Source organism: Dryas octopetala, chromosome 3 (assembly GCF_963921425.1).
Source record: "Dryas octopetala chromosome 3, drDryOcto1.1, whole genome shotgun sequence".
In the NCBI taxonomy this organism is placed as follows: domain Eukaryota; kingdom Viridiplantae; phylum Streptophyta; class Magnoliopsida; order Rosales; family Rosaceae; genus Dryas; species Dryas octopetala.
Genome location: NC_141368.1, coordinates 12255208 through 12264908, shown reverse-complemented (window position 1 = coordinate 12264908; position 9701 = coordinate 12255208). Strand labels below are relative to the sequence as shown.

At 37.6% G+C, this 9701-nt stretch overlaps 1 protein-coding gene across 1 annotated transcript; it reads left to right on the top strand.

Moving 5' to 3' along the window:
• The first annotated feature begins 7984 nt into the window (after positions 1-7984).
• On the top strand, positions 7985-9684 carry LOC147290966 (UPF0481 protein At3g47200-like). The gene has a single exon (XM_086238364.1). It carries the CDS (start codon positions 8075-8077, stop codon positions 9314-9316), a length of 1242 nt encoding a protein of 413 aa, XP_086094490.1. The 5' UTR covers positions 7985-8074; the 3' UTR covers positions 9317-9684.
• The last annotated feature ends 17 nt before the right edge of the window (positions 9685-9701 follow it).

Here is a 9701-nt window from a genome sequence, read left to right as displayed (position 1 = left end):
ATGTGGGTCCCACCGTTACCGCCCGTTCCTCCATTCTCCTCCTGCATCTGACTGATTATAAAGCATCTGTATCTTTTGTTGTTCGGATGGTGTTGGGTAAGTGTGAGAGTGTGTTGGGTTGAACCCGTTTGAGTGGGCATTAATATAAAGTTTCTTCTTTGGTAAATATATTTTATGAAGCTTATCTCTCGATCTCATATTCTCATCTAATCGATGATTTATAAATTGAATAGTAATAAATGCTTCTCAGTTCTCAGCATCGATTTTAAAACCAGCTCAAAAGAAAAGGCATCGGTTTTAAAGGTCTTGTTAATTTTTCATTATAAAATTAATCTTTTATATATACGGACATACCAACTAGTTATTAGTTACCGATTCGTGTTATTTCTGTTCTTAATATTAGAAGAGGTCTTTAGTTTGACTCCCTCTCCTTTAAAATTAACAAAAAAAATTATCTATTAATTCAGTAGTATTTTCCCCAACTCAACAAATTTCGCAAGTTCAAATCACCTTTCCTATATTAAAAAATAAAAAATTGTCTTTCATATAATATAAACTAGTCATCGGTACAATGATATTTTCAAATTCCAATATTATTCTCTCAAATAAAATAAAAAATTGCTTAAACTTTCCCACTTTATCTTGGATGTGGTCAACAGAACCGTGAGATACTTTACAGTTCAAGACAAGAAGCCTTTCCAGTCCCAAACAGAGAGAAAAAAAATGACAATGACAAGCTTAGCTAAGCTAACTACAGGTCCTACACACACCATTGTGGTCGAGTCAAGAACGTGAGACAACCGCAAGGTACTGTTTCATTTCCCCCAATAATAAACTTGCAGCAGCTTCTTTACTTTAATGTCCATTCATTTTGTTTCATGCTATTACAGCTTTGGTTACTGGAGATTGCGTGCTCTTCTTGCTAAGTATTTCAGTTTGCTTATGAAGTCATTCCGAACATAATTTGCTGCATGCCTCTTATTTTCTTTTGTCAAATTTGAAAACAAGAGATTGAGAAATCTTAAGTTTAAGATGTTAAGGAATGGACCAACAATAATGTACATCAAACTTACACAGTTATTGAAATTTCATTACACTTAAATGGTACTGATTGTAGTTTCATTAGAACCAGTACTACAAAGAGGGAATTCACAGATGGGGGATCTGAACATTGAGAATGAACTATGGTATGACACCGAAGAACCAGTCTTCCACCAGCAGCCTGACAATTGTTGTATCTATAGGATTCCCTGTAAGATACTCATGGACATTAGGCCTTGTTCTATTAGGATTCGACTAAGTACTTTACTTAAGTTGCAAGTAATAAGGAGATTAACTTAAAACCACTACATAACCAGTCCACATTAGGATGGAATCCTAAACCAGTATGAACTAGGATTAATTGGATACCAACACTATGTGTTGTATACTAAACACAACTAAATAAGACTTTATATAGGAGTCCAATTAGGATTGAGACAGAGGTACCTTAGTGGGAGGACACTCGGGATCTCAAGACCCTATATAAAGCATAGGTCCCCAGCCACACAGTCACTTGAGCTATTCATTCACTGCCCCATCTCGTGTGAAGTTCTGAAGCATTGTGCTGGCTGGAAGACTTGTGCATTGTGACTATCATCGAGCAGCTGGTGTGCACCTGGACTCCTAGTCAAATACCTGCAAAACAGACATGGCATCATCAGGTATGTATTGCTGTGTGATTACCTGTTATGACAGCATGATTATCTCATAGAATGCAGAACATATACATATATATATTTGATTTGTGCCTATGAGTTGTGTATGCTAAAAGATGTGTAATGAGACTTACATGTGGTATCAGAGCCAATTATACACAGATGCAAATCTTTTTAGTTATTGTTCCAGTTTAAGAAAATCAAGTTACAATTATATCTGAAATTGTTTACAAACTTTCATATACCAACTACCCAATTCATAATGTATATTTGTTTATCGTTTTGATCCTGGAAAAGCACATGAATTCTGCATTTGATTTACAATTCGAGTTTTCACCTTATTCTGTCATTACTTGCTGATAACTTGCTTATGCACCAATTGTAATCAGTATATGTATTAAGGCTAGACTAGGGTAAGGTATTCAATATAAATACAATCCGCTGCATGATTGAAGTTGAAACTTCATTAAGATATTTGGTATTAAGTTCAGTTTTTATTATGCAGAAATAACAAATCCTTCTGCATAATAATCACTGAAACCAAAATAGACAGATTCTGACATCATTAAGAATGAAGTCTGATATTTTAGGTTTTTGTTGGCTCTCCTTACAGAGAACAAGCCCTCTGAACACTTAAGATACAGAATTCATATACAGGTTGCAAGTCCACTTATAAAAATCAGTCCTTCTTGTATTTGCTAATTCTGCTAAACAAACTGCAGAAGGAGTTTTTAGAACAAGAAACATTATGAGGGAATGCAACATCATATTATTTTTCATTGTGTAAAACAGCACAAATTTGTTTTTATACAGTGAAAAATATCTGGAGTTTTGGGGTATATTACTGATATATCTATTAGGTTTCAATATTGTTCTTGTTTAATTTTAGATTTTTGTTACATCATCAGCATCTATGAGTTTCACAAGCATTGAGCCTCTGAATGGACACAATTTCAAGAAATGGAAGCAAGACATTGAAATTGTGTTAGGCTTGAATGACTTGGATTTGGCATTAAGAGAAGAAAAGCCAAGTGCACTAACAGCTGCAAGCACTAGGGATGAAAAGGCTAAGGTTGAGAAATGGGAAAAGGCAAACAGAATGGCACTTCTGATTATGAAGAGAAACATGGCAGACATTGTAAAGGGAGGAATTGAGGACAATGACTCTGCTAAAGCCTATCTTGAGTCCATCAGTGAGAAATACAAAGAGTCCGAAAAGGCTGAAACCAGTAACCTCATGGCTGCATTGACTAATAAGAAATATGATGGCAGGGGAAGTGTGAGAGAGTATGTAATGTCCTTGATTGATATTGCAGCCAAACTGAAGGCATTAAAGATACCAATAGCTGATGAGTTTCTGGTCCATCAGGTTTTGATGTCACTACCACAGCAGTATGAATACCTCAGTGACATCTATAGTGCTTTACAGGAAAAATGGACACTCAATGAGCTTATTGGTATGTGTGTCAAAGCTGAAGAAAAATACAAGAAGGGTAAGGAAGTAGCTGAAGTGAATTTCGTGCATAAGGGAAATAATGGGAAGAAAGGATTTAAGAACAAGAAGCAATTTTCGAAACCAAGAGGAACAATTGATGGTGCTGGTAGCTCCAAACCAATTTCAGATAGCCTAAAGGCAGTGAAAACCACAAAGTTTAAGTGTTTTCACTGCCACAAACCTGGCCATTTCAAGAAAGATTGCATGAAGTGGAAAGCATGGATGATAAAGAAAGGTAATTTCCATTGCTTTTATCTCGAAGTTAACTTAGTTGATTCTTCCCTTAATTCTTGGTGGATTGATACAGGATCACCCATTCATATTGCAAATTCTTTGCAGGGTATCACAAGAAGGAGGACACCAAGGAGGGATGAAGTTAACATTCGAGTAGGAAATGGGATGCAAGTTGCAGTCAAGGCCATAGGAGCTGTCAGCATTAGTTTAGGAACAGGCTTTGTCTTAGTTTTAGATGAAGTTTTTGTAATCCCATCATTAAGTAGGAATTTGGTTTCAGTTGTTCAACTTGTTAGGAAGAATTATGATTTTGTTATCAATAAAAGTGGCTTGCAATTGTTTTTAAATTCTTCTTTGGTTGGAAATGCTGCCCTTATCAATGATCACTGGAAATTGGTATGTTCTGAAACTAACATACACAATGAAATGCATGAAGTAAATGTATTGACAATGAATAAAAGGTCCAGAACAAACGAAAACTCATCAGCCTTATGGCATAAAAGGCTCGGACATATTTCTAAAGTAAGAATGCAGGTTATGATTAAAGAAAACATCATTCCCAACCTTGATTTCTCAGATTTTGCAGAATGCATAGAATGCATAAAAGGGAAAACCACAATGGCAAGAAGGATAGGAGCAAATAGGAGCAGTGAGTTGTTAGAAATTATTCACACTGATATCTGTGGACCCTTTTCGATTCAGACCATATGCAAGAATTCCTATTTTATCCTCTTTATAGATGACTTTTCTAGGTTTTGCAGTGTGTATCTCATCTCTGAGAAATCACAGTCACTTGAAGTCTTTAAAATATTTAGAACAGAGGCTGAGAAGCAACTTGGAAAGCAAATAAAGATTGTGAGGTCTGACAGGGGAGGAGAGTTTTATGGGAAATACACTGAGGCTGGACAAAATATGGGGCCATTTGCCTTGTACCTACAGCAACATGGCATAAAAGCCCAATACACCACACCAGGAACTCCACAGCAAAATGGAGTGGCTGAAAGAAGAAATAGAACCCTTATGGAAATGGTTAGGTCGATGATGTGCAACACTGGATTACCTAGTTTTCTATGGGGGGAAGCCTTAAAGACAGCTAACTACATATCCAATAGGGCCCCAAGTAAAGTTTTGGACAAGACTCCTTTTGAGCTTTGGACAGGGAGAAAACCAGGGCTACTACACCTTCGGGTTTGGGGCTGCAAGGCAGAAGCAAAGTTATACAACCCAAATGAAAAGAAATTGGACCCTAAAACCACAAGCTGCTATTTCATTGGCTATCCAGACAAGTCAAAGGGTTACAGATTTTATTGTCCATCCAAAAGCACTAGAATTGTTGAAACTAGCATTGCAAAATTCATAGAAGAAGATACCACATCTAATGTGGCTGCAATAGAAGAGTTTGATATGGATAAACTTTATGGTGACAGCAACTTAGAGAAAAACCATGCAGACTTGGTCTATACATTTTCGGATAAAGTGCCTACAGCACCAGAAGACCAAATAAATGACAACCTGCCAGCAGAACCTATAGTTGAGGAAGTTTATAATGAAGATCATAACCATATTGACATGCAAAATAATGACAATCAAGCTGAGACACAAAATGAGGAAGTGCCTAGAAGACAATCCACAAGACAAAGAAAACCAGCAATATCAAGTGATGAATATGTGCTCTATTTGCAGGAGGTTGATTTTGACATAGGAGAAGACACCGATCCAAGAAATTTTTCACAAGCCATGAACAACAAAAATTCTGAAAAATGGCAGATAGCAATGAATGCAGAGATAGAGTCAATGTATGCAAATGGCGTGTGGGAACTCACTGAAATACCTCAGGGTTTTAAAATGATAGGTTGCAAATGGATTTATAAGACCAAGAAGAATCCAGATGGAAGTATAGAGAGATATAAGGCTAGGCTAGTTGCAAAGGGTTTCACCCAAAAGGAAGGAATTGACTACAATGAGACATTCTCTCCAGTTTCTAGTAAAGATGCTTTTAGGACAATTATGGCCCTTGTTGCACATTTTGACATGGAATTACATCAAATGGATGTCAAGACAGCTTTTCTCAATGGGGAATTGGAAGAAGAGATATACATGGCTCAACCAGAAGGTTTTATAAAGGAAGGTGATGAACATTTAGCTTGCAGGTTAAGGAAGTCCATTTATGGACTGAAACAGGCCTCAAGGCAATGGTATGTCAAGTTTGATTCAGAAATTACTACAAATGGTTTTATAGAGAATTCATCCGATGAATGTATTTATCTAAAAACCAGTGGGAGCAACTTTATTTTTCTAATTCTTTATGTTGATGACATTCTTCTGGCTAGTAGTAATCAAAAACTACTAAATGAGACTAAGGCTTTTCTTTCAGACAGATTTGAAATGAAAGATCTTGGAGAAGCATCTTATGTCTTAGGAATTGAAATTAAAAGGGATAGAAAGAACTTCCTACTGGGATTGTCACAGCAAGCCTACATTCTAAGGATTCTAAAACGTTTTGACATGTTGAATTGCAAGGCTGGAGATTCACCTATGTCAAAAGGTGACAAGTTCAGTAAAGAACAATGTCCTACATCTGAGCAAGAAAAGGAATTTATGAAAGACAAGCCTTATGCTTCTTTAGTAGGGTCTGTGATGTATGCTCAAATGTGTACTAGACCTGATCTTGCTTTTGCTGTGGGAATGTTGGGAAGATACCAAATCAATCCAGGTCAAGCTCACTGGGTTGCTGGTAAGAAGGTGCTAAGGTATCTACAAAAGACAAAAGATTACATGCTAGTGTTTAGAAGAATGGATGATCTAGAGCTAATAGGGTATTCTGATTCTGACTTCGCAGGGTGTGTAGATAGCCTTAAGTCCACAACAGGTTATATTTTCATGTTTGGAGGGGCTGCTGTATCATGGAAAAGTGTCAAGCAGACGTTGACAGCAACCTCTACTATGCAGGCTGAATATGTGGCAGTGTATGAAGCATCTACACACGCTATTTGGTTGAAAAACTTTATGCTAGAAACTAAGATGGTGAAGTCAATAACCAATCCCATAAAGATTTATTGTGATAATAGTGGGGCTGTGAGTTTCTCTAAGAACAACAAAAGAACATCTAAGTCCAAGCACATCGGAACCAAGTATCTAATGGTTAGAGAAAGTGTTAAGGCAGGTGAGTTGCAGATTGAGCATATTAGCACTCAACATCAATTGGCAGACCCCTTTACTAAGGCTTTACCAGTGGGAGTCTTTAAGCAACATGTGAGAAACATGGGAGTAATTGAAAGTATGGCTGCAGCTGTTGAGTGGGAGCATTGAGAAGTTTTGAGAAAGAAGGAGATAAAACATCCCTGACTAATTCTGTTAAGCATTTTTTTATTTTTTATCTTTGTTGCAGTTTTTTTTTTCAAACAAACTAAAGATTCAGTATGTTAATGCTTTTCAGTTAAACTTTGCATTACTCTTATTTATTATGTCGTAGATTGAGTTATACTCATCATGATTACAGTTTTAATAACTCAATCTAACACCTATAGTGTATTCACTTTTCAGTCCAATCTTAAGTAGTGATACATGTGCAGATGTATACATTTCAGATATAAACATGCATGTTGTAATTGATTATGTATAATTGTCTTGCAAATAATTTTATAGGAATTGTATAAAGAATGGCAATTCATACAGTAGGACCAAAATTTATGGTTGTAAGTTCTGTGATTAAGTCAACAGAATCTGAGAACCAATTCAGCATCTGTGTTTAGAAATTGACTGAGGTGAGATACAGTTACAATATCAATGGTTATGAGTTGTTTAGGTACGAAATAGCCTAAGAACTTCTCATAGTCTGATGTTTGTGATTATATCTTGACTAAGTTGATCCAATTTTGGGTTTTAGTTAATATCTCCAGCGCAACTACAGGTTACTTGCTAAAGCTATCAGTATATGGTTGATCATGAACAATGCCAGTCCAAGTGGGAGAATGTAAGATACTCATGGACATTAGGCCTTGTTCTATTAGGATTCGACTAAGTACTTTACTTAAGTTGCAAGTAATAAGGAGATTAACTTAAAACCACTACATAACCAGTCCACATTAGGATGGAATCCTAAACCAGTATGAACTAGGATTAATTGGATACCAACACTATGTGTTGTATACTAAACACAACTAAATAAGACTTTATATAGGAGTCCAATTAGGATTGAGACAGAGGTACCTTAGTGGGAGGACACTCGGGATCTCAAGACCCTATATAAAGCATAGGTCCCCAGCCACACAGTCACTTGAGCTATTCATTCACTGCCCCATCTCGTGTGAAGTTCTGAAGCATTGTGCTGGCTGGAAGACTTGTGCATTGTGACTATCATCGAGCAGCTGGTGTGCACCTGGACTCCTAGTCAAATACCTGCAAAACAGACATGGCATCATCAGGTATGTATTGCTGTGTGATTACCTGTTATGACAGCATGATTATCTCATAGAATGCAGAACATATACATATATATATTTGATTTGTGCCTATGAGTTGTGTATGCTAAAAGATGTGTAATGAGACTTACATTCCCAGCAAACTCCGCAATGTAAATGAAGCAGCATACACTTCTCATTTACTTTCTATCGGCCCTTTCCACCATGGCAAACCAGAGCTCGAGGACATGGAGACCCACAAAAGAATATATTGTGAGAATTTCTGTCCAGCTTCTTTGAAGAGTAAGGATGAACTAAAACGCTTCATCCAGGATCGTCAAGAAAGCATTCTTGGTTGTTATGCAGGGACCATTAACCAGCGTGACATCGACGTTTTTGTGGAGGTAATCTTAGTTGATGCATGCTTCATCATTGAGCTCTTTTTGATGAACTCCGGAAACCCCGAAAATTATTATCACATATTAAGATCACCATGGCTGAAGAAAGCTGTAGAGCAGGACTTGATACTGTTCGAAAATCAGCTCCCTTATTCTCTTCTTCAAGACCTATATGACTTTGCCATGCCTGCTGCCCCTAATGGCAATTTACATCCCCACAGAGAAGAGCAAGCACAAGAGCAGGCCCAATACGATCAATGTGCTCTAGAGATTATTTGTAAGTACTGCTTGCGTTGCTTTCGTGGGACTCGCCCCCAAAATGATCATATTGCTATAAAGATTGTCAAAGCAGAACCTGTTCATCCATTTCTTAAGCTTTCGTGTGAGTTCTTCAAAGATTACAGTAAGGAAAGATCAGTCAGGAATGGAGTAGAACCCAAACATTTCACTGATTTGGTAAGACATTTTCTGTGTCCGGAACAAGAAATGGCCTGCTGGGTAGATAATCGTCGCGCCCCCATCAAAAGTATATGTGACGTGAGAAAGCTGAAGGGTGCAGGGATGAACTTTAGGCCTCTTAAAGAAGCAGGCTTTGTCATAAAAGGCGACGAGTCCCACGATTGTAATTTCAACTTGGCATGTTTTACAAACATGGACTTGAAGCTTACACAATTTCGGGTAAAAGATGAGACTGAATGCGTGATTCGAAACGTCATGGCCTTGGAGCAGTTTCTGTATCCGGACACGGCTTATGTCTGCGAGTACTTTCTGCTGATGGATAAACTTGTGGACACTGTGGAAGATGTGAATCTGCTGATTGAGAATGGAGTCATCGTTAACAAGCTAGGCAGCAACGAAACAGTGGCGAACCTGATCAACACACTTTGTGACCAGATTATGGATGATGTGTCCTGCTATGCTGGTGTCTGTGAGCAGCTTCATAAGCACTATGGAATTAGTTTTTGGAACCGTAATGTGGCAACCCTGAAACGAGTTTACTTCAATGATCTTTGGACAGGCAGTTCGACTGTACTTGGACTTTTTGTCCTGGTTTTCTCAATCGTTGGATCCGTTAAGTCACTCAAATCCTAAGCTTTAACTAAGCTCTTAAACGGTATTTAAATGGTGCATTGAAGCAGTACAACATCATAGCTCAAGTGATGATGAGGCTCAAGTGAGTAGTTTTGAGATGTTATTTTTTCGGTTTTGTTGTATAGATGAGGACCCTCAGCCGTGGAATGACCAAAATTGAAAGCTGTAGAGCATGCAGCTCTTGATCATTGGAATGAAATAGTTTTCACTGGGTAGGAAATTTCATTGTTCTATTATTTTCTTCATGGTAAAGAGCCTATAGCCTCACGACATCTCTTCCGGGCATGCACCATAAGAGTGATGTTAGAAGGTGTGATCACCCGAAAGGGCAAACAACGTTCCTTTTGAGACCAGGAGAGATCCCTTAAAATTGTAAAGAAGGGCA